The sequence below is a fragment of the Carcharodon carcharias genome, chromosome 16 (genome assembly GCF_017639515.1).
Source record: "Carcharodon carcharias isolate sCarCar2 chromosome 16, sCarCar2.pri, whole genome shotgun sequence".
Taxonomy (NCBI): Eukaryota; Metazoa; Chordata; class Chondrichthyes; order Lamniformes; family Lamnidae; genus Carcharodon; species Carcharodon carcharias.
The window spans coordinates 10,928,960-10,954,588 of record NC_054482.1 but is presented as its reverse complement, the minus strand read 5'-3'; the positions used below and the strand labels follow the sequence as shown (position 1 = coordinate 10,954,588).

The 25,629-nt window shown below is 41.0% G+C and overlaps 1 protein-coding gene across 1 annotated transcript; it reads left to right on the top strand.

The window, feature by feature from the left end:
* Positions 1–726: 726 nt before the first annotated feature.
* On the top strand, positions 727–24,527 carry ndc1 (NDC1 transmembrane nucleoporin). Its single transcript, XM_041207571.1, has 18 exons — positions 727–901; positions 2,446–2,566; positions 2,658–2,759; positions 4,041–4,215; positions 4,342–4,477; positions 5,679–5,787; positions 7,948–7,999; positions 9,963–10,095; positions 10,807–10,899; positions 11,018–11,099; positions 11,956–12,114; positions 12,579–12,869; positions 13,583–13,698; positions 15,770–15,820; positions 20,052–20,115; positions 22,426–22,526; positions 23,679–23,839; positions 24,091–24,527. The coding sequence occupies exons 1-18, from the start codon at positions 866–868 to the stop codon at positions 24,152–24,154; spliced, it is 2,046 nt and encodes a 681-aa protein (XP_041063505.1). The 5' UTR covers positions 727–865; the 3' UTR covers positions 24,155–24,527.
* Positions 24,528–25,629: the final 1,102 nt, after the last annotated feature.

The following is a 25,629-nucleotide window of genomic DNA, read 5'->3' as shown; positions in this document are numbered from 1 at the left end:
CTAAACGCAAACTAACCAGACCTGAAACATTTGTTAAAAACAAAAAAACTGCGGACGCTGGAAATCCAAAACAAAAACAGAATTACCTGGAAAAACTCAGCAGGTCTGGCAGCATCGGCGGAGAAGAAAAGAGTTGACGTTTCGAGTCCTCATGACCCTTCGACAGAACTGCCAGTTCTGTCGAAGAGTCATGAGGACTCGAAACGTCAACTCTTTTCTTCTGAAACATTTGTTTCTCTCTCCACAGGTTTAGCCTAACCTGAGTGTTTCCAGCAGTTTCTGTTTTTATTTTAGGTGTGGTGCATATTTATAACAATTTTCATTACCATGAAAGAAAGAACTAGATCATTTGCAAAAGTGTCCCAAGTCCTCTCAAAGAAGCTGAATGAGACAAAACTTGGGATGGAGGGGATAGTAGGAAGGGTGACTAAAAGCTTGCTTAAAAGAATTTAGTTTGTCAGTTTCACTTTAATTTTTTTTTGAAAGTTGTATTATCAATTGCTGCTCATCTGTTGACAAACTTGAAATTTGTGACTAATCGTTCGATAAGGTATTTTGGGATAAACGTTCCACATCTATTTTTGACCCTTCAGAAGTTGAGAGGCCATCCTGATGAATCAAATCCGGCCTGAAGGGGGCGCCAGCGACCGCCAGTATGAAATATGGCGTCGTGGGAGGAGTGGGGGGGGGGTCGCCCAAATGGTCACAGCGGGTTGGCGTCGTCGATGACGTTGAAAAAGGTGCGCCGGCCCTGAGACCGGACGGCTTCGCAAGGGGTTTGAATCGGAAAGCGCGGGAGCGGCCTGGGCCGGAGGCTCCCGGCCACTGAGAGGGAGAGAGAGAGAGAGAGAGAGGCTGGGGAGACATGGAGCAGCTCCCAGACTTCTGGTTCATCCGCAAGGTGAGGGGGAGCAGGCGGCAGCTCTCAGTCCCCCTGTGCTGGGCCATGAGGTCCTGCTGCAGTCCCAGGCCACCTGTAAAGGCCAAGCCTTGGATCTGCTGATGCTCCCCTCACACTGGAACGTGAATCTAGTGAATGGTGTTTTGTCTGTGATGCCCTCATGGTCCAATAGTATTTGACACGGCCTCCAGTCGTACAGGAGCAATGGTTTACTTGTGTGGGACACTAGGTGCTGATTGGCTGTGGGACTAAGTCTCAGCCCCTACCTAAGGCTTTATTTTGGCGGGGGGGTGGGGGGTGCGCTGGTGGTTGCTGATGGAAGTAAGAACTTGCACTATTGAAAGTTGACTCGACTTTTACGAACTGGTGTCCTGCGCCAGTTCAATGAAGCTGGTAGAATCGATTACTGGGCGTGAGCTCAACACGGTCTGTCACTAGCACCAGACTAAATGGAGCAATCTTTGGACGTTTCTGTCATTCTATCAAAAGGGGCAGATGACATTTTGAAAGAAAGGTGTGCCTTTCTTGACCGATGGCTGACAACTGCTTTGGGACGACGAAGTACTTAGAGTAAAAAACAAAAAAAACTGCGGATGCTGGAAATCCAAAACAAAAACAGAATTACCTGGAAAAACTCAGCAGGTCTGGCAGCATCGGCGGAGAAGAAAAGAGTTGACGTTTCGAGTCCTCATGACCCTTCGACAAAACTTGAGTGAATCCAAGAAAGGGGTGAAATAATACCTTGATATTTCACCCCTTTCTTGGATTCACTCAAGTTCTGTCGAAGGGTCATGAGGACTCGAAACGTCAACTCTTTTCTCCGCCGATGCTGCCAGATCTGCTGAGTTTTTCCAGGTAATTCTGTTTTTGTTTAAGTACTTAGAGTAGTCTAGAGTGACCGTATGTCCCTGTTTTCTGGGGCCCACTCCCAGTGAGGTACTGTGTCCCACTCTCTGGGCAGACAATGTCTCCAGAAGAGACCCCTTTTTGCCAGGGTGGTGTGATGGCAGTGTTGTCTGTGTGCACTGGATCCTGGGTCAGTTAATGCTGAGGATGTCTTAATGCATGGAATGGGAGTGCTTTAGTGTCTGTCTCTGTAACTTGGCAGGTAGGGCTCAGTCCCTCAGTCTTGCTCAGTGCAATGAGAACAGTGCAACTCAAAAGGCTAAACGTGGCTCTGTGTCTGTGTGTATAGATGCTGTGCTCTCAGCCTGCGTTTCCCTAGATTTGCTTTAGAAAACATGGTCACTCTCGTGCTCGCTCTTCCAGGATGCTCTTTAAAACCTACCTTTTTGACCAAGCTTTTAGTTACCTGCCCTACTAAGTGGCATGGTGTCAACATTTATTTGACAATGTTGCTTCTAAGGACCTTGAGGCATTTTACTTTGTTAAAGGTGCTTTATAAGTGCAAATTGTTACTGCAACCCTAATGATCTCACTGAAAATAATTTGGCTTCATTCTGAAAGGCAGTGTAAAAAATAACTGGAATTATATGTTAGTTTATAATTCATATTAATTCCTGTTTTGTCACCTTGCTTTCTAGGTGTTCAGCTGGCGAGCAGCAGCTGCAATTGCTTGGTCTGTCCTGCTGTTGCCTGTCTCCACAACTGTGTTTATACTGTTTAGTAGACTGAATGTGTTCCATCCTATCGAGTGGATTACAGGTATGGTGCTCATAATGGCAATGAAAAAGGAAACAATTCCCTTTGTGTGAATCGGTTGGTGAAGCCTCTGTGTCTTTTCTCTTTTTTTCAGACTCGCTGAATCACCTGAACAATTCCTATATAATCTTTGCAATTCTGGTGTTATGTGGAGTCATAGTGACTATTGGCATCTTCAATATGGAATTTTATACAGGTATTAGAATCTTATTCCTTTTCGTGTCTGGTGCTTAAAGCTATGGTCTGATCACATCTTCCTCTTGGTTGCTCTAATTCACATTTTTGTGTGTGATGCAGTTCTGAATATTTCAAGTATTCAGATCGTGTAATTTAAATTTGTGGCCCTTACAGTGTGAGTTAGGATGTTAAATTGATGCTTTTCAAAGGAATTTCAATTTAAAATGTGAAATCTGCCTCATTGTGAGAAACGGCAGTGATTTGCATTTGCCAATTCCTTTTTCAGACATTGATTGACCTGTGTGTTTCCATCATTTTCTGATTATAAATGATTACTATCTTTCCACCGTTCTTCTTGCAGAATTGGAAAAAGTTGCATGTAACACTCCTGTAAAGGCTGAATAACTGGTGCAGATTTATTGTTTGTGGAACAACAAGTTGTACTTACTTTGTGCCTTGATGTAAATAACACTTCACAGTACTCCAGTCATATCCATGTGGAAAATAGATGCTAAATTAGGAAGGGGGACAGAAAACTTGGTTGCAGATTTTTGATTAAGTATTTAAAGGAGGAGAGGTGAGTGGAGATAATTTGGAGGGAATTCCAAATATAGGACCCAGACAGTTGAAAACTTTACTGGTATGGGGGGGGTAGTGGTGTGGGTATGGTATGGAGAAAACTAGCAAAGATCAGAGGAAGAGTGTTTTGGACAAAATATAGAGTTGAAGAAGATTGAGCAAGGTTGGGAGGCAAGACACAAAGATTGAAAAACGAGGATTTTAATTTAACCACTTGGAGCCATTGATTTCTTGGTGAGGAAGGGGTGATGGGTGAGCAGGAAGACCAACTGTGGCAGAGATTTGGATTGGCTGGAGTTCAACGACGGTGGGAGGCCAGCAAGGAGATTGGACTCAACCGCTGCAACAATATCTCCTCTAAATTTTTTTCATTGTGTGCGGCCTGTTCAACTGAGCGTGCAATACCTTTAAATGTTTTTGGGCATGGACGGCGTCTTAAAGCAGAGTTTTCAGTACTTTCCGAGTTGCTGTACAGCTGCAGCTCACAAGGAACATTGAGGCTGATGAAGGCATGTATGATGATATCAGTGGTGGGCATTTTTGAACAGGTGGAGCTAGATGTTTTGGTCAGATAAAACTTGGAGAAATGTGATCTATTTTCCAAGTATTTTCCCCCTTATTCTATCTCCCTGTTGGGTAAGTTAATAGCCTCCACCAGGGTCTTGTATCTGCTGCTGCACGTAAAAAAAAAAAAATAATAATTTGTCCTTTTCCTACGCAGTGGAGCCTTCTATTCCGTGCAGTCGGATTGCACTCATAGGGAATGTGTTCCACCCTCATCGGTTTCTCCATTCAGTCGTGCATGCAGTGGTGGGGATGTTGATGGCATGGTGTGCAGCAGTCATAGCTGGGGGACGCTATCAGTTGATCAGTGTACCTTGTTCATCTCAGGACAGGTGAGCATGGTCAAGCAGTTTATAGAATATTCATGAGTGGCGTTTGTGTGTAACCACCCTGTCCCCCTTACCGTCTTTACTTGTTGCCAACAAACCCATCTACTTTGACTGTTCTTGTCGTTGCAGCTCAGCACCCAGCAGCCACATGTGCCTGAACGAGTTCCACGTTTTCTTACTGATGGAAGGAGCCTTTATAGGATATAGTTATAGCCTTCTGTATTTTATTAACAACTTCAATTATTTATCTTTCCCAATTTTGCAGGTAACAAATGTTTATTACTTATAATTTCTGCTTTTAGATAGACTAAAAGCAGATTGAACTTTCTTTTTTAAAATAACTGTTTGCCTACTTTAAGTGTATCAGTCTTACATCCAGACTGCAAACTGAAACTCTTGATCTACTTAGGTTTTAAAAGGCAGTGGACAAAGCTCATTGCCATATGGTCATTGCTCCTTGATTCATCTGGTCTTTGATTCTGCTCTCTCCACCTTGGAGGTCTCCTGCACTCTGTCCCTCAGCTCTTGTTTTTAGATAGTTTTTAAAGATGGTGATTAATTTTTTTTTTCCAAATTCTTCTGGGGTCTTGCAATTCCCCGTTCAGGGGGACAAACAAGTAACTTGCTCCCAGGCCTCTTCCGCTATATAACCAGCCTCCTGCTGTGCCTGTTTCCCTTTCATCCTTCTCTTGTGATCCCAAACCTTGTACGGTGTGGCAACTACCCAGCAGCCCAGCTGAAAATGGCTCTTAACTTCAGCGAATTGCAGGCCTGAGTTCGTTGCTTTACTGCTTGGTATGAAAGACAAGGGAGTTTATTCTTTTGTACTTTATATCTACAGCTGTATGGTTACATTTAGTTTCCACCTATGGTTTGCAAGTATCTGCTGGACTTTGTAATCCCTTTAACAGGAGCTGAGCAAGGTAGAAGCTAGAGAACCACTCCTGGAAGTTTCAGGCGACTGAAAATGGAATGGCTTTCTGTTATTCTGTGACACCCCAGAGTCTTACTGGAGACTTTTGCAGTTTTGTATATATCTATTGCTGAAACTAATCTGGCCTCCTTGAGAACCTAATGGACAAATTCAATACTCGGAATAGAAATAAGGCATAGAAATAAGATTGATTTCTGATCTGTGCTGTGTTAGCTTATGTCAGATGGATTAGAGATAGCAAAAACCAGTCAGATTTCCTGCTCCTGATTACAATCCAATGACCGCTGCTGTGAAGCATATGAATGTATGCATTGGGTGAGGGCAGTATTGGATGGAGTGGTAGTGCCCCTGCTACTATATTTAAATATCCTGCTGACATTTCCAAGGCTGCCACTTGGATCCACTGTAAGAAGCTGTCCCGCATCTTTGGGACTGTGCCTAAGTGTAAGTCAACACTTGAGGAGAAGAGGAAAATGACGTAAAGGGGAAAATTTGTTGAAGAAGGAAAATAATCATTCTGTTTCTTTCCTAGCAATTCAAGTACCCACGCTTCAAAGGAAACCTGTCTTTGGTTATTAAGTACAGTGCTATGCAGTCTCTGTATTTTCTCAGGAACTACTGCATCCTTTACTACTTCCTAGGTAATCTTTTCATATTTGTCATCAAGCTAGGTGCCATCTTGCTGACTGGGTAAAGTTTAAAAAGAATTGTATTTCCCTCTTGCTATAATTGGCTCTGTTTGTATTCTATTCTTTATTTCTCTCCCTTTGAGTTTGTCTTCCAATGTGATTTTGATGCTCTTCCCATGTGCACTGCAGCTATTTTTATCAAGTTATTGCTCCATTTGACTCAAGAAACCGGACAGTGGACAACCCAGAATTAAGCGGTTGCTGGTATCCTCTGCCTGCTGCTGCTGTGGCCCACACTCTGGTTTTGGACAAATGTCATTCTTGGCAATTTCCATTTGAAAGGGGCAAGGTCCTTTACACAAGGAAGAGCTTGTGCTGAAGCACATAATCAGCTAGAGCACTTAGCACAGAAGAGTCTCGACTGGGAGTGGAGCTGAACTTACACATGGCACATGAGCAGAGTTGAGGAAAATAGAAATAAAAACAGAAAAATGCTGGGAAAAGTCAGCAGGTCCGGCAGCTTCTGTGGAGAGAGAAACAGTTAACCTTTTGAGTCTGATATGACTTCTTTGGAACTAGGAAAAGCAGACGTCAGGGAGGCTGGTTCATTAGGTTGCAGCTGAGGGAGGGATTGAGTAAGAGGTGAAATTGGGAGTAAGTTGAGCAAAAGTCTGAGAACTGCGCAAAACGAACTGGTGGACAAAGTTCCAGCTCCTTTGTAACTTTCAATGGATAGCCAGAACAAATCATTGTGCTATACTGGTGCTGAGCATTGACACTTGGAATGAATGGCAAGAGGTGGGAAGAATGGAGCTAATGGTAGCAAACTAGAATGGAAGAATGACCGAAAGTACGGGTTTTCAACAAAAATCCAATGAGTTTTAACTCTTGAAAATTAAAAGAATATATTGCTAAAATAGAATATAACAAATCAATTTTTTAAATAAATGATTGTGTTAGCTGGCATCACTTGATGCAGTATCTTCATATAATGAGGGCTGGGGAGGAGATGCATGCATTAATTCTGATTCTGTGAAATAGAAATTCAGGTGAAAGACATGAACCTGAGAGGACTGGTTTATGGGGAGATGGTGGTGTCGTGATAATGTGCTGGATTTGTAACCCAGATGCCCAGGAAAATGCCTTCGAGACATGGGTTCAAATCCAGGTGGAATTTAAGTCCAATTCAATTAATTAATCGAAGTAATATTGAATTAAAGATAGTCTCAATAATAGTAACCATGAAACCATCATTGATTGTCATTAAAAACCCATCGGGTTCACTAATGTCCTTTAGGGAAGGAAATTGGCTGTCCTTACCTGGCCTGGTCTACATGTGATTCCAGACCCACAGCAATGACTCTTAACTGCCCTCAATGGGCAGTTAGGGATGGGCAGGAAATACTCACATTGCCAGCGATGCTCATATCCTATGAAAGAATGTTTTTAAAAACTGGTGTTTATTAATGAAGCAAAGATAATACCACAAGGGAAAAGACATTTGCATGAAGCTTAAAAGAGACCCGTAACATCCAAACTTGAAGAGTCATGCGGACTGAAAACGTTAACTGTGTCCCTCTCCACCGATGCTGCCAGACCTGCTGAGTTTTTCCAGGTATTTTTGTTTTTGTTTTTGATTTCCAGCATCTGCAGTTCTTTGCTTTCAACCCATTACATCCAAACCCCCTGGAGCAGATTTCTACAACTGTCTCCCTGCTTCAACCTATCTTGCAATTTAGCTGCAACATCATCCGCAGGAAACCTGGTGTTTGTGTTCTGACATTCTAAAATTTTATTTTTGGCATAAACCATAAATTTCAACTGGTGTTGTATTCTATTTTTCTGGAGAGCTATATGCCTTGAAAAATATTTCAGTTTGCATTTTACCATAGTCCATCCAATTTCTGTATGTGTTTACTTCTTTGTTTTCTCAAAGGGAAATAGTAGAGTGCAGTTTGAACAGAATGAGCTCATTTATAAATGCTGCCTATTGCACTGAGGTGGTGTTTACAAAAAATTGTTTGAATGGAGCACCTCTTCTGTGGTGTCCAATATCCAAAATCTGAGTGCAGGGCTAAATAATATCTTAGGAGTGATTAATTTATAGATGCTTTTTTTTCTTTTTCTCTGGAATATTTTCCCAATGGTACCTTTTGTTTTTCTCTCCTCTAGGTTATGTTCCAAGGGCCTGGATAAGTGCCTCAACAACCCTTCAAAGAGACAGGTTGGTGAACTACCTGCAAATTATTCATTCTTTGATGTCTGATACTGTGTTTGCATGTCTTTTCTGTTCTTTCCCTTCCTCTTCTGAAGCCAATAACCTTTCCACTGTCTCGCCCAAGTCTCCATTCTAGATGTGTGAGCTGAGTCTTTAATTTATCAGCAACTATTGTAACACAGAGGGAATCAAAAAGAGTCCCATCCTATCGTCATTAAAGTTTAGCTTCCCAAACTTTTTTTCGATGTGACCCATTTTAATGCCTCAGACTTTGTGTGACACCAGAATGATAAGTTGGCAGGCGTGAAAGCTATTAAGCAGGGCGGGGGTGGTGGGGTGGCCTTCAGCTGTTGAGCATGAGAGAAGAGGGCCAAAATGTAACATTCAGCATTTAATTATTAAAGTTCATACATTAAATTTTAAACATATATGAAAATCTGTTTTTAAATCTGAACTATTTCGTGAAAATGTTATCTGACCAACTAATGGGACACATGAACATGCTGGAAGTAGGAGCATGCAAAAAGTTTCTCCATTGTGTGAGCTGGTGGTTATAGGTAATTATTAAAATGTGTCTCTGCCTGTTCAGCTCCCGGTTATAGAAGCACCATGCCAGTGAGGAGTTCAGTAACCTTCACACACAGGCTACTTCCTGGCCCCTCACCCCAATCCTCCAATTGCAGCATGACCTCCCTCACCCACTTAACTGATCTTCCAATCGGAATTCCCGTTGATTTGATGTGAGCCTGTCATGCGTGGAGTCACTTAAAGCTTCAGTCCCCTTGCACCCCCCCCAAGCAAACTGTGAGCCAGAAAAAAGAAATCGGGCACATTGGCAGCAGACACTGAGGCTGCCGGTGTGAAGTTTGTTCACTGCCTCCCTGTCCAGCCAAATTGGGGAGGGGGTTGGAATTGGCTATGCATGTTGGCTTCCCTCTTGCCTCAGATCCCTCGGAGCCAGTCCCAGGAATTTCCTAACAGTGTCTCCGCTCCACGGCTGTCATTAGGGCCTCTGAGCTCGCAAACCAAAATCTTGTCCCATGACCCCGCTGGAGGTCACGACCCATGGTTTGGGGACCCCCTGGTTTAACTCCACTCGCAAACTTTTATGATGCTTTTACTAATGATCAGTATCTGGGAACAGTGTCATCTTCACACATGCAGTGCTTCTTTCAGTTCGTTTCTGTAATGGTAATTGATTTTTCACCTCCTTAGCAAGGGACATTTGAAGCCAATTGTAGCATCGTAATACCTGCTCTGGCTGATGTCAGCGAACGTGGCACAGACTAAGGATTTAACCTGGGACTTTCTGGCCCATAGTGCCATACCACCCATTGCATATTATCCATTGAGTCATTTTCGGGAGCTATTGGACTGTTTCTCGAAAATTGACGCTAGTAACTTCTGGGTTTGATGATTTTTTTAAAAAACTATAAAGTGTTTGTGAATACTGAATCTGTTCAGGCGATCTCAATTCGGCCAAAGCAGAGTGTTCTGTTCTCCCCACAAGGCTCCCACAGATGTTCACTTAAATTGAGAACTTCCATTTATTTTCTCCAAGTGTTAATTCCACAGTATCATACAAATTCGTTCTGTGTCTGCATTTCCCAAATATTTAGCACGGAACCCACTTAAACAAGTGTACTTGAGTAAATTGATGAAAGAGGTTAGTGGCACTGTTACATCTTATCAATATGGAGTTGTATTTTAATTAACTGTGTGCCATACCCTTGTATTTTGCTCATGTGAAACTTTTGGCTGCTTTGATTCTGCATCCTTGTGTCTGAACATTGGGTTTGGTTGTGGGGGAGGCGGGAGGCAGTGAAGAGATTGTGGTCATTGCTTAACCTCCACATTTCTTTTTAGAATCTGTCAGATGACCACACAATGTGGTGCAATGTTTCCAAAGCTAGTGCCAATTGTGTGAGTGAGCACTTGAAAAATCATCTGTCTGTAACTTTTTCTGAAGCACACAGCATTCCCTGGATACCCTGACTGGACTGTTTGACTTGCCGCTGCTCTGCATAACCTGGCTAAGTGGTACATTTCTCTTGATCACCTGGTACATTACGTGGTTGCTGTTTAAAATCTTCATCACTGAGGTGAGTAAGGAACGGGCAGGTATAAAATTAAAGGGTGTCACAGTTTATAAAAAGAGTTTCTGAATTTTGTTACCAACGATTCCAGATTTCAAGACCTTAGAATCTGAGTGCAAGTGACCCTGTTCCAAACACCTCTAAAGGTGCTAATACTACAGTTCATTAGTCAATTTATTCTGACTTTTTTCATTTTGAAACTGTCACTTCTAATAAAATAGAACCTATCTTCATGCCTGCATGTTGGGAAAAGATTTGTTTCCAAAGTGCTCAGCAGCAGTTGTGCTTTCCAAACTAGATTGCTCTAGGGTGAGCTTCAAGAGTTTTTTTTTTTGACGGTCCAAAAAACTGTTTGAATCCTGAGAGTTTTACAACTTTTCTATTTGCGTGGAGAAAATGATTTCAGATTATTGAAATACCAAAGTGTTGAGATTTGTCCATTTTGAACTGCATCCCAAATTACAAAACTATCGTTGCCTTATCTTGATGCCTTTCTTCTCATCTTCATTTCATCCCTCCATAATAAGTTGTTGGATTGAGAATATCAAAGTCCTATCATTATTCCTGTGTGTTTTTTAATATGCAGAAAGGTTCTTACCAATTTTTTTGAAAAGTCCAGAATTCTGTTTAGACCTGTTCTGACTCTGCATTTTGTATTTAATTCAGCACTTGCTTCATCATGCTTTGTACTGTTTTTGCTTTCTCCCATTGACTCAGGCATCCCAATTTCCTGTGCATTCCTCATTTGGAGAGGAGGCTGATCGATGTCTCCCTAAAATCCTAACCAGCAATGTTTCCCCCTGTGTAAAGGTAAACCAAATAGATTCATTGGCACACATACTACCTTAATGTTTAATGAGTCTGTCTTCTATTAGCAGATTGGTTTACATCTGGCAAGATGCTAAATGAGTGGGTATGTTTCTTTCAGTATCTAGCATTGCAAGACTTGGCCTTACTTTCCCGGTATTCAGCTTCTCGAAGACAGGAGGTGTTCAGCCTTAGCCAGCCAGGTATGGAGAAACACCCTGTTTAGTAACTCTCTTGGATATTGGATAGAGGCAACATTACTCTTGTTTAAATATTTAGCAGCATCCAGAGGCTGTTGTTGACTTTAGGAATGGTGGGGAAGTATAGCCATGTGTAATAATCTTAATCCAGGTGGACTATTGGAGGACAGCACTGGAATAGGGATGGAGGATGGAGGATGGAGATCCGTTCTGGCTCAGTGATGTAGACCCAGGGTTTATTTTTGGGTCTTGGCTAAATGTTTTAGTTTGAATGGTAATATCTAAATTTGTTTTTGAAATGGGCTGCAAATTTCAAGTGACTCTCACATGGAAGCTTTAGTTATAGTTTTAATTGCACTGCCACATGACAATGGCCCTACAAATCAACATCAAATCACCGTACCCAGGATGATCACTGCTCTCATTATCTGCAATCTCTCTCTTTGTTTGACTTTTACTTTTCACCACCCTAATCTCTTGTTTCTCCCAAAACTTTCACATGAGTTACTTAGCAGATCTATTGTTACAGATTATCTCTTATCTGGACTCCATTCTCTTCAACCTGCTTACACCTGTAAGCTGCCTGCAGTCACTTACTAAAGGAGGTTGAATACAGATTCCTCTCAGCTATTTCATTTCTGCACCCTCTGTTGCAGACTATCGACTGCTTCACACAGGGACATTCCTGATTAGAAATGTTAATCTTTCTTTATCTTTCAGATTCTGCTCAGTGCTTTCTGTTTCTGCTGGGGGTGCTTTATTTCACATTTACAAGTTATGGAACGTGTTCTCAAGCTATTAGTGTAAAAATTACTATTTTTAATTTCATGCTGAGCTAATCTTTTTTTGTTTTTTTAAGGTGGCCATCCTCATAATTGGATAGCCATATCAGGTGAATGCTTAGCCTTGCTAAATGACCTAACGCAAAAGCTAACGGAGTATCAAGAAACTGTTGCTGCTAATGGTCGGATTAAGCCGTATCCGATTTCTGGGGAAGGACGCCTGTCAAGCACCTCAGGTCAGATTTTGACCTTCATTCTCTTTAAACTGTGCTTTATAACCTCCTTTTAGCATAATGGGTTAATAGAGTTGTTGGGGGGGGGAGGCAGGTCTTTGAAATGGACAAAAATTGGTTGAGTGACCATCTGAAGTGGAGAGAAGGAATTGTTACATGTAAGACAAGTGGGTGGGTAGAAATTGATCAGATGGTTCAAACTGATGCCCTTTCCTCCATTTCATAGTTGGATTAACTGAGTGGCAACAGGAACACTTGCAGCCTGTAGTTTGCTTCTGAAAAATTGTCCAGTATTGTTGCATTTATTTCTGATCATTTCAGAAATATAAATTTGCCTTAGATTTTTAAAATTTGGTTACTGTACTTTTCTATATAAACTAGATACTTAACCAGTAGGATTAGCTTGCAGCAAACTTAATTTGAATAGACACAGCCCAGCTACCGATGTGCTTTTGTTCCTATTGCAGGAACCTCCTGCCTTGAAGAGCCTGCCAGCTACCAGCCTTCCTTACGGACTCCACTCTCTACCTATCATCCACAGCAGCCTCTGCCATCATCATTGATCAAGCCTTCAGACACGTTCAGGAACTTGCTTGGCTTCCCCTTTGCATCAGATCCCTCTAGTCCTTTGGGCTCTCCATCTGTGAGCCGCATGAGTGACATGTTAGACTTGGGCTCTACCCACTACGGCTCTTTCCAGAGTCCTCTCAAATTGAGGAAGGGACCGAAGCTTTGGACCTCACCTTCTACTTCGTCAGGTAGGCCTGTGCCGTGGTTGGCCTGTAGGAGTTGAAATGCTATTCCATTGAAAAGACCTAATTACGAACTCAGCTGTGGAAAATAAGAGTTAAAAATTGACAAAATTATGTCAGCGGCTTTAAAAATCGATTTGGACATAGCACAATTGAAATGCAAAATTAGATTGGTGAACTGTTTAGAGTCCTGATTCTAATTTGGTGACTGCAGCAATATTGAGGAGAGATTGTGTTAATAACAATTGGTCTGGCACCTGTTTCTTTCCATGTACATTTATGTTTCTAACCTTCCTCCTCTGCTTGTCACCATGTTTTTATCCACCCCTCTCCCAAGGTTGCTGGTTGATGCTGCATTACAGATATTATCGGTGCTCTGCATACCACCCAATCTTTATGTGTATCCTTAAACTGTGCATATTATTGATTTTGAGGGGCAGCTCAGTCAAGCTAAACCCTCTCCTCACGCTGCATGTTCCAGCAGAAAATGCTGCCTAGCTCCTTGTGAATCAGGCTTGCTTTGAAATAATAAGTAGAGCATTTGTTAACAAAGCAAATGGGGTAAAAACCAAGCCCACATAATTTGAATAGCTTTTTGTATAATCTTTAGTACAGAAGGGTTAAAATCAGTGGAAATGTTAACTACGTTGAGAGTATAGGTTGATGTTTGTTTGAATTACAGGCATTATTGAGAATTAACAGTGCCTGTGTATTTTCAGAGTACCCAATGAACACAAGTGAATTTGTTGGTCAAGCTGCTCATGTCAATGCCAGAACTCCTGAAGTGACTAAACACAGTGCCATTTCAGAATGGATGCTTCAGAGACAAGATCAGGTAAAGGTGTCCTGTTCATTTGAATGAACTAATTGTTTGCTTCCTGAAGTGGATCAGTGAGTAAAGGAACACTGGGTCTTGGCCACAGCAATTTGATCTTCAGTTGTGTTAAGTTAGCTGACACCATCTGTGGCAGTTGTTGGGTCTTTACAGGTGGTGTCTCCTGACCTTCCAACTAAGTTTACTAACTGTGACTGGAGACATACTTGGAGGTTTGATCACGTGACATTCTGACTATGTAATGCCCCAAAGCGTGGCAGCCGATCACATGATTTCAACAGCTGTAAATACATTTACCTAATAAAGGTTGGGTCCTCTGTGATTGAGTACTTCTGCTCATGGTTTCACTCCACAAGTTCCAAGAACCAGGAGGCCGTCCTGGAGCAGGCAAAGTGGGTAAACTTGGGGCTGGGGCTGGGGCTTGAGTGGGGGGGCATAACTAATGGTAATATAAAAATCAGTGATGGTCTAAATGTAATTGGCAGTAATAGATGTAATGTCCTGATAGCCTACCTGTAACTAGTAATAATTCTAGAACCTGCTGGTATTCATTCTGAAGCCATAGCTTACTGCATTGCATGAGGTATGGTCAGGTTCCCCATTTGATGCCAGTTTAAGAGGTCCTAACTGTCTCCCTATCTCCTTGGACTCTGGTTCCATGTGAAGGTGACAATTCTGAACTGGGAACCTCAGTCAGAACTGATCTGTATATAGACTTCTCATGTCTAAAGCAGCTGGCAGAGACTAAACTGAACCAAACCTGGAGATTGCACCAAAGACAGTGGGCTCAGTGTTTGTCACAGAGCACACCATACCAAACACAGCTCAGCACCAACATTTCTAAACTGCTCCCTGAGCTTGAGAAGACCATTTGACCTTCAGCACTGGCGATCTCTACTCTCTACACTCTCACTCTCTTTCTCTCTCTCTTGTTTCATCCAGTTTGAATCCTTGTTCTGCTCTCCATTTGCTACCGATGGAAATAATCTTAATATTTATCCACAATCAGGCCCCTGACTTCTAGGCTCCTCCCCTCTGTGTCACTCCCACTCGCCACCTTGCTGCTGCTGTTCCCAGCTGTGTAAAAACAAAAAAGTGCTGGCCCTCGCATGCACCCACAACCCATTTTCCCCAACCATCTCCCTTTGCTTCATTCCTAATCCCTCGACCTCAGGTCCCCTTCTTTCCCAGGATCTCTTAATTCCCAAGACCCCATTCCCCAATCTCCATCCCTCCTCCCAGGTCACCATTTCCCAATGTTCTTTTTCCTGACCTTCATTTCCCAAGCCTCCCATCTCTCTAAACCTCTGCTGATTGTGTTCCACACGGTGACAGTTTCCCGTGGTAGTGACTCAATAACATTGCCGAGCCTCAGGTTTTAACAGCAGCAGCCGGCAGGAACCCTCATGGCTACAAACAGACCAGTTATCCAATTTCTGAAGATACCCTGTCTGGACTTCAAATGGAATAAGGATCTGAGTTATCTGTGATAGTGGAAGCTCGCTTTTCAGGGTCCTGTGTAAATTGTTTCTCAGTTGAGGTGCAGCCAGTAGTGGAGGGAGCCAAGATTTGGAAAGGTGACGACCCACTGGTGGGCGCTTCTCCATTATTGTTCGAAAACATGCAGTTGTTTGGTTTGTCTTGCTTTATATGATTCACTTTTGTCAGAGTCTCAGCCTTTCTTTTTTCTTACATTTGTGAGCTGATATATTTTAATGCTACATTACCTGTAGCAGACAGACATCACAGATGGAGACCAGACTCTTGAGAAGAAGATGTTTCACAGTGACATCACTGGGACCATCTTGCAATCTATGCATGAGTTATTGTCTATTTTAAATAAGTTAAATGATTGGTTTTAATTACATGCCAAATATGGGGCAAGATTAGACAATTGAAGAGCTGTAGCATATGATTCAGATCTCACTTGTGGCACAGAACATAGCTCAGTTCTGGACTGGTTGTTTATCTAGTCAGCTGCCTGATGAAATATAACCTGTAGCCTCCATCCAGCGCCTTAAACCTTAAAACAAAATGTATTAATGTGGCTTTGAAATATGTTTTTATTTAGGTTAAGACTTTCTTGTCGAAACGGGGGCTGGTAATGTATTTATTTAAAAAGGTACGGTCATGACTCTCATATATGTTGCGTCAGCTCAACAGCATGTTAGATTATGCTTTTCTGGAAATCTATGTTGCATGCTGTGCATCGCTTGTTGTCCCTTTGCTTGCACAGTAGTTTTGTTCAGCATCCTCGTGTTAATGGCTCCGCCAGCTCAATAATTAATTTGCACTTTCCTTGGGGGCTTTTCTTGGAATTGGCTTGCTAACAAATGGCTCTTTCGATTTAACTTTGGATGGAAGTTGTGTCCAGCTAATTTCATTGGGGTCAAATTGGTTTAGGAATGTGAACGTAAGTCTCTTTCTTACAGTGCTATTCACTTTGTCAGTTCAAAAGTAGTGTGAGCATTTCCATATTGCAATGGTGAGAAAGAACACCAGAGATCTTGCAAATAATTTCACAAGCTGTAAATGCTAAAAATAAAAGATATAAATGCATACGCATAATGAAAGAATACATAATGGGTCAGTTTTCCTTTCTAAGAAAGGTTTCTATTTGTATTTCTAACTTAATAAATAATGATGTCTTTGGTGATGGTATGTTGAATACTGCCGTCTCTCTCTCCTGTTTTGATTTTCTTTTGAAGCATTGCCTCCTCATGCAGGGAGTGAATGATGAGCTTCTCATTCTAATCAAGCAACAGATTTCAAAGGATTATATTGTTTCCATCTTTTAATCCTTTTAGGTCTTGCGACCAACAATTCTGTTAACTGCTTGATATTCTTGAAAAAAGCTGTAATACTTTGTTCTTTGTGTGTGTGTGTGTGCATGGATTTTCTTAGAGAATGTTTTTGATACATTTACAAGCAGTTACTGATGCCCACTAACCTGAGTGGCACATAAGTAACCGGAGTTACCTAGAGCTGTAGCCAGGGCACAAATCAGGTTAGCAGCTATATATCATGGCTGTGATCCAAGCTCATTACTGTTGATGAGTAATAGTAATAGTATCTATTATTAACAGGAAAAAAGGTGACAAGTACATATGAATGTTTTGTGAGCATCAAACATATCTTCATAATTCAGCTAAAGTAATTTTCACTTCACAGACATAGCATTTTTCCATAAGTCAGGCAGGGTGTAATTGCCTATGTCATATCTCCAGTGACGCTACAATCTACCCCTTTCTCTTGGAGAATGTGGGATGCTCTCATCCTAATTAGTCAAGGGGTCGTGGAATCTTGTTCTGCACATCAGCTTCTGATTTCAGCAGAGAGTTTTGTGGAAATTGGTTTCATTAGTCAGAGTGTCTCAGTGACCACAGAGGACCAAGCCATCACTTAGTTCTACCAATAAGGAGGAGGCAAATTAGGGGAAAAGTACAAAATGAACAAGACAACACTAAAGGTATTGGTTAAGAAGATGGGCGGAGATTATACTAGAACAGGAGGGGATGGGGAGGGAGGATAGAAATTGGTGCCCAATGAGAAAGACATAGGAGAAACTTAATTTTTTCGTTTCTTTTCCAACCTTGTTGCACTAGATTTTTCAGACTTTTGAATTTTTAGAGCATTTTCATAGTTTAGTCCAAAGTCCCTATGCTTTTCATTGTCTTAACAATCTTTGGGTAATCTCTCCCTAATGTACCCCAAATAACTAACAGCTACTGGAAATATCGTTTGTTGTCTTGGAACTTTCCTTCCATCAATGATGAACAGTAGGGCATCACATTTTCAGATCTGATTTTAAGCTTAAATTATTAAGCAAATTTATTTGACAACAGGTGAAAACAAATAACTGATGTTGTGTATAATTAGAACAAAGTGCTCCTGTCTATGTTGATGAAAATAATAAGTTAGGATCCAGTGCCAAATTACTTTGTAGACTATTTTTAAATAAATGGAGAGTTTTTATTGCATTTCTTACTATTTGTGTAGAGCATAAACACCAGCATAGACCTGTTAGGCTGAATGGCCTATTTTTTGTACTGTGAATTCTGGGTAATTGCTGACTTACACCATTCTATTCAGACCTCTGAACAGCCATAAATAAAAAACAGAAAATGCTGGAAATATTCGGAGTCAGGCAGCACCTATAGAGAGAAATAAACCTGGTTAATGTGACCTTTCTTCAGAGCCACATTTCCAGTTCCAAATGCTACAAATGATTTATCCAGAGTGACTGGGGCTTCCTGACTGAAAGGCTGTAATATTCAGAAATAATTGGCTAAAATGCATTTAATGGAACAGATGGTTTGAAAGTAGCCTCACTCCTCTTCAGACATCTAAATTAAACTTGCAACATTGGTTTTGAGTTAAGTATAGTTACAAGGCTTCTTCTGCAGCTTACTGCTTGTGCATTGTGACTTGATTTAAAGGAACGGCCATCAAGCCGACTGAGTCTGGTACTTAAAAAGGGAATATTACAGTGCACCTGCACTTAAAGGGACAGAGGATTGTGTCGAGCATGTAAGAAAAAGAATTTTCTTTAAAATACACCTCGTGTCCCAAACTGCTGAGGGAGGCAAGAGAGGAGATCGCTGGGGCTTTGACCCAATTTTTAATTCCTCTCTGGCCACAGGGGAGGTGCCAGAGGACTGGAGAACAGCTAATGTGGTTCCGCTATTTAAGAAGGGTTGTAGAGATAAGCTAGGGAACTACAGGCCAGTGAGTCTCACGTCAGTGGTAGGGAAACTATTGGAGAAAGTTCTGAAGGAGACTATCTATTTCTACTTGGAGAGGCAAGGTTTGATCAGGAATAGTCAGCATGGCTTTGTCAGAGGGAGGTCATGCCTAACAAATTTGATTGAATATTTTGAGGAGGTGACCAGGTGTGTAGATGAGGGTAGTGCAGTTGATGTAGTTTATATGGATTTCAGCAAAGCCTTTGACAAGGTCCTACATGGGAGACTTATAAAGAAGGCAAAGGCACATGGGATACAGGGTAATTTGATAAGGTGGATTCAAAATTGGCTTAGTTGTAGGAGACAGAAGATGATGACAGAAGGATGCTTTAGTGACTGGAAGCCATTGTCCAGTGCGTACCACAGGGATCTGTGCTGGGTCCTCTATTATTTATCATTTATATAAACAACATAAATTGAGTAGGATTAGTAAGTTTGCGGATGACACAAAGATTGGCTGGGTGGTTAACAGTGAGGTTGAATGTCTTGGGCTACAGGAAGAGATAGACGGGATGGTCAAAGAGGAAGATAAATGGCAGATGGAATTTAACTCTGAAAAGTGTGAGGTGGTACACTTTGGAAGGAGTAATTTGACAAGGAAGTACTCAATGAACAGCATGGCACTAGGAAGTTCTGAGGAACAAAGGGACCTTGGCGTGTGTGTCCATAGATCTCTGAAGGCAGAGGGGCACGTTAGCGGGGTGGTGAAAAAGGCATATGGGACACTTGCCTTTATCAATCGAGGCATAGATTACAAAAGTAGGGAGGTCATGTTGGAATTATATAGAACCTTGGTGAGGCCACAGCTGGAGTACTGTGTGCAGTTCTGGTCACCACATTATAGGAAGGATGTGATTGCACTGGAGGGAGTACAGAGGAGATTCACCAGGATGTTGCCTGGGATGAAACATTTAAGTTATGAAGAGAGGTTTGATAGACTTGGGTTGTTTTCGTTGGAGCAGAGAAGACTGAGGGGCGGCCTGCTCGAGGTGTACAAGATTATGAGGGGTGTGGATAGGGAGCAGCTGTTCCCCTTAGTTGAAGGGTCAGTCACAATGGGGCATAAGTCCAAGGTAAGGGGCAGGAGGTTTAGGGGGGATGCGAAGAAGAACTTTTTTACCCAGAGTGTGGTGACAGTCTGGAATGTGCTGCCTGGGAGGGTGGTGGAGGCGAGTTGCCTCATATCCTTTAAAAAGTAGCTGGGATGAGCACTTGGCACATCATAACATTCAAGGCTGTGGGCCAAGTGCTGGTAAATGGGATTAGGTAGGTACGCCAGGTGCTTCTCACGTGTCGATGCAGACTCGATGGGCCGAAGGGCCTCTTCTGCACGGTGATTCATTTAATTAATCTTTTTAATGTCACTATTTCTGTTATGCATGTCTGATGTTTTTTAAGAAATGAAATTTTGCCAATCAGTAAGTTGCTTTGAAATGATACAGGCTTTAAATATGCTCCACTGGATAACTTTGATATTTGTGTGTGATTGGCATGCCATAGTGTTTCAAAATCCCAGGTGTCCTGTCTTGTCAATCTTACTTATGATGCATGTCTTTTTTATTTCTTTATAATGAATTGAGATTAGTTTAAATTACATTTTCTTTTCAGCTTCCAGAAGCTTCAAGTCAGGCTTTGTTTGCCAACAGTCAAGCACATATATGGGCTCTTGAAGGTAACTGCCTGTGTGTGAAATGTGGTATTTACAGAATGAAACCATAACTGTTAAGGAATTCTTTCTAACCAGCAATAAATTTTATTCTATTTAATATGAAACATATTTATAGTTAATCCAACTCAAATGTTACGGTAGTTTTTCATTAACTCCTGCTGGTTTATACTAGTTCTACCCCTCCCATTGAACTTGTAACCCTTTTTAAAGCACTAGTAATACCATTACTAAGGAATTGCTCTTTATCTGTTTGTTTTCATTTTGGCCTAACTTATGCTCTTTACAGATTTCCAATGAATGCTTGCCCATAGAAATTTTCATTGATTTTTATAAGTGTGGAAAACTGTTGTGTGATACTGAATATATGGTGGGATATCATGGCTGTTTGGAGAACTGTTTTCCAAATTGCTGTCCTGGGAATGTCCAGTTCCGATATGGGCTTTTTAAAATTTTAAATCACTTTGTTGTGCATCGTGCCCCCAACCCCTCCACCTCAGCTCGAAAAAATTGTTTTGTGACCTCGATTAGTTCCCTTTTCCTATATGCTCTGTGCACCTGCACAGGAAAATATAGTCTGTAAATCTTAACAGTTCCCTCCCAATTACACCATACCACACATCAACTCCTGCTCAAAAGGGAAAATGGAAGTGTAAGAGAGAGAAGTAACAGGAAGACAACAGAAATAGATGACTGAGAAAATCCACTTTTAATGATACACTAGAAGGGCTGCCTGTGCAATAACTTCATTTAATGATTTACTTCTTGTAATACTTCATTCTGTCATGCTATTGGTGTCACATTATTCCAATCAATTTTCCTGTTTGAATCCTTTCCGTGGAACCTGAGTGTTCTACATTACTTATCTTGCATCTGATTCCAGCTGGAGCTGATCGCGTTGTCCGATCCATCCAGGTGCATTTTGACCATGACCGTTATTTGTCACTCCGCTGACGTGTCTTCAATTCAACCTGTTTGAATTTGGGCTTCTCGGCCCACCATGTTCCTACTATCCATCCTCTCCTACATAGCGTAGGCTAAGGTGTGAAAGGAAGTGGCAGGCAAAAGAGTTATAGGGTCATCAGTGAAGGCATAGGGTATTGGGATACCCAAAGAAGATTAGCCTGTGTGTTTATGTATTCATATTGAAAATCTCTAATATTCCCTGAAGACAAAACCGTGGTACATAGAGCTGGTTATGGAAATTTTTTGAAAGCGGGAATAAAATTTGATGCTTCACTCCAATTGTTTGCAGAACTTCAGAAATGGTGGTTAATCTGTAAACTAGCAAGAGAATGAAGGGCTTGTCAGACATTGTGTCAGCATACCTGACCTGACTCTGATAACTCCCCTGAACAATATCCTTTAAAAATAGAGATTTTACAACTGTCAGTCATAGTTTTGTAGTAATTTATTTTTTAACAAGTCTTTAATTTCACTTCCTATTCTGCTGTTCCTCCTTCGGTTTTAGAAGTAGGTTGAGTCACGAACATATAATTAGATCCAGCGCTTCTGATGAAAGGCTGTTGACCTGAAACGTTAATTTTTTCTGTCTCCACAGATGCTTTCAGACCTGCAAAATATTTCTAACATTTCCTGTTTTTATTTTAAATTCACCCCATTGGATACAAACTGGTTACAAAAAGCATTTTTTTAACAACACTGAGGATTGGCATTTTCTTCATCTGGTTGTATCGTTGGATTGACCAGATCAAAGAATATTGGATGGCTGTTAAAATCACAGTGGACTGGAATGTCTGGCCAGTTGCTGGTGTGCAGGAATGAGTTATCAATATGCTTGAGGGCTGAGAATTTAACTAAACGATTGGATTGTTCTGGACATCAGTTGGCATAGATTTAGTAAATAATTTAATATAATAAACTTAAAACTCAACATTGCAGAATAAACCAAGAGCAACTTTATTTTCCTCCAGGTTTGTTGCGCAGTGGTTAGTCAATCATTGGTTGGCAGCTTGGTAAACTTTAATTGCTAAGTAAATCTTGATGGGTTGAGGAGTTTCCCAGCTGATGGTGTTGGAGGTACACTTCTTCCATGTTTGCAGGGAAAACATAGTCGTTTGGAGAAAAATATACCAAACCGAGTAGGGGTAGACGCAGACCTGTTTCACCCCATTCTCAATCTCAAAACTGTCAGAGGTGCATCCATCAGGCTGAATGTGCCATTGCATGTTATCATGAAAGGACAGTATGAAACTGTGAAGAATCCAGATTATTCTAGTAAGGAGTAGTGAGGGTTTTATTTAATTTTGCTGGTGTTTGGATTTAGTTGTTGTAGCTCTCTTTTGTTTTTTGCAGGCCTCTCTCATCTTGTAGCAGCCTCATTTACAGAGGACAGATACGGTGTAGTACAGACAACGTTATCATCCATTCTGTGTGCCATGCTCTCTCTTCAGGAGGTAAGGTTCATTTATATGATGTGCTGGGCACTGCAGGACATATTTGAAATGCTGCTTTTTCCTGTGGATTATATTATGATAGTAAATGGTCTGTAATTAGAAATATGTTGTGTGCCTCAATCTTCGCTTTATTTTTCTTTTACTACCCTCTCTCCACACCTGTTAAACCCCACTAACTGGACATGCTGAGTCCTGAGGCTAACCTGGGACCCATCCACATTAGCAGTGTCAATCAGAACCTCTGATCATATAACTGGCTGAAATGCAGTTTCATGAGGGTTTTTTCCCCCACATTGGAGAGCAACTGGATAGCAACTTGTTGATCATAAGTCCTGTAAAAGCTCAGGTCGTAGCCACTCAGTTTGTTCAGTTACTGCATTTGACTTGTGAGGGAGTGAATATCCTGGAGTTACAAGCCTGCAATGCAACTCACTACTTGAATTGCTTATGTGCAATGTAATTGGTGCAATAAACATTCCTAATTTATTGAATATTGTATCGGGGTTTCAGGGACGAATAGGTATGGGAGACTCAAATAAGAGTCACATCCTGCCTTTAGTGTCATAGGTATTTTTTTAAAATTCTCAAATAATTGTGTGCATTTGTGCACTTAACTATGGCTGGGAATTATGTACTTTCACACTTTAAATATAGTATAGGCTCACATTCCAGGTAGACATGGCAGCTGGAAGAAAAAGCTACCAACAGTCTACTTTTGCCCCAATGAAAGATGATCATCACTTCCTACTGTTATGATATTTGCATTTCCCGTGTATCCGCACAGGGCTATGTTAAAACTATCTCAGATCATTTCATGTGAAATATTGGAGCCTTCAAAGGGACAGAGTTTCCATCCCGTCATTCAAACTAGTTTGGAGTACAGGTCCCAGGGTGAAAGGGTAGCAGGTTAATCCACTGTACAGGTTAATCCGCTGTACCACTCAGTTTCTGAATCCAGTACAAACTGTAAATTACAACAGGGGAGTCGGCATCTGAAAGAGACCTGATCAAACTATTTTTATTAAAATTACTTTATATTTCAGACTATTTAAATCTGTCTTTCCATTTTGCTTCAGGTTTCCTTCAAAGTTCCTTTCAAATCTCTGTAATCCACTACTTTTACCGTGATTGCACTATTTCTTTTTTGAACAGGCTGTGGACAGACATTTTAAACTGCCTCATGCCTCCAGCAAACCAGCTAGATCCACTGGCACTCTGATAGATTCTTCTTACAAGACACTGAGGTTTGCCCTCCGTGCCTCCTTGAAAACTGCAATTTACAGGATAACCACTACCTTTGGAGAACATTTAAAGTAAGTTTGCCCTACATGCATGCTCTAATGTTCTCACATTATTACAAGATACGTTTTCCAACCTCTCACTTGATGGTCTTGCTAAATATGTTTACTTAAGACGACTGTGATAAAACTAACCTTAGATGAAACTGGCATTTTTTTTCCTGAAACTCTTGTGAAATGTCCAAATAAACATATTCAATAACTTATTAAACCTACCATGTTCTGACCAGAAACCGGTTTATATTGAATTTTTTTTTTAATTCCAGAGCTGTCCAGCTTTCATCAGAACACAGAAAAAAACTGCAACAGTTTCTGGAGTATAAAGAGTGAAGTGATTGAAGTTTTGTTTCCTCCCAGACCTGATACTACTCAGTGCGGAGACTTTATAATCCACTTCCAACCTTATCCTTTTTTTCCCTGAAGTTCATTTTTTTGTACCCTGCAGCAGTATAGGATTATTTTCTGTTTGGAACCTTAATGATCCTGAGATTTCTGTTTTCATTCAGTATACATTTTGGATTTTTTTCCTGGGGTCTTTTTGGCCTATTTTTGTACATCTTTATAGAGAGAGTCTGTGTGTTTGTAAAGAGCCAGTATTTTTTTTTGTTGAAATACTGTTTTAAATTACATGTGATTAAATCAGAACTTAAATATTTTTGACAGCTGTACCTATTCAAAAGTCTAAATAAATATTTGAAATTAATTTCGCTGCATTTCTAAACATTGGATACAATTTTAATTGGCTTGAGTCAAAGTGGCTTGCATCACCACGAGCCAGCTTTTGAAAGAATTTTGTTGTATCTAATCTCTAAATTTTTAGCTCTGAATGCTTCCATGTCTGGACAAGGTGATGTGTGAATCCTTTCTTTTAAATGTAGGGGTAAAGATTCAGAACATAATTATTTGGCTCTCTCAGCAATTGGAGGAGAGGCACTTGCTAAACTGAGTATAACTTGGCAATGGTTGTCAATCTGATGCTGTGCTGAATGCCAAAGTGTTAAGACCGACAAAAAAAAAATGGGTCACTCACAAATAACTTGCTGTTTACCTGAAGGAATGAAAAGGAAAACTCGTTTCTGGCAGGGAGTCTTGCCCAGTGGTGGTACATGTCAGAAGTTTGGGCTTGTTTTCCATACCAGTGTACATAGTTGAAAAACTATTACTGCTCCTTCCTTTAGGATACGCACTCAGATTCTTCCGTTTGCAAATCAAGCTTTGTTTTGAATCAGGTCTTGTGCTCGTTTTGTCCGCCGCTGAGTACCCAAGAGCATTTGAAATGCTTTAATGCTAACGATAAAGTTACGATACAGAGGCAGCAAGCAAACTGAGTGAGGTAGGAGACCCCAGGAACGTGAGAATATATTGGAAATAGTAATAATATAGGTGGGAGCAGAGTCAGTTATTCTCCAGTGCCTTCTCTGAACTCCAGAAGTAGAAGACGTAATTCCATAGAAAGACTTGGTACAAAATTGCATGTTTGGGATATGGAAGCTGAACTCAGAAACAGGAAAAAGACGATCTGTTGAGAAGTGTGGAAATAAGCCATTGATGGTTGTGGAATTAAGTGACAAAATGAAGGAAAAGAAGTAGTATGGAAGTAAAATTTACCCAAAGATGCAACGAAAGAGACAGTATCATCTAGAGAGAAGTTTACAAGAGTTTATTAAACACTCAAATTGTCTCAAAACTTTATTTTAAGTGGTCCCAAGACCATTACAAATGTAGTGCAAAGGGCAGTGGAGCACTAAAATGTAGAAAAATACAACCATGTTATGATAAAGGAGTGAGCTATGACTGCCTCTATC

Bases quoted from the DNA above. Each gene is read 5' to 3' on its own strand.
- ndc1 (XM_041207571.1), top strand. From the start codon at position 866: ATGGAGCAGCTCCCAGACTTCTGGTTCATCCGCAAG. The intron at 902-2,445 runs GTGAGGGGGAGC...CTTGCTTTCTAG, and splicing joins ACTTCTGGTTCATCCGCAAG to GTGTTCAGCTGGCGAGCAGC. The intron at 22,527-23,678 runs GTAAGGTTCATT...TTTTTTGAACAG, and splicing joins CCATGCTCTCTCTTCAGGAG to GCTGTGGACAGACATTTTAA.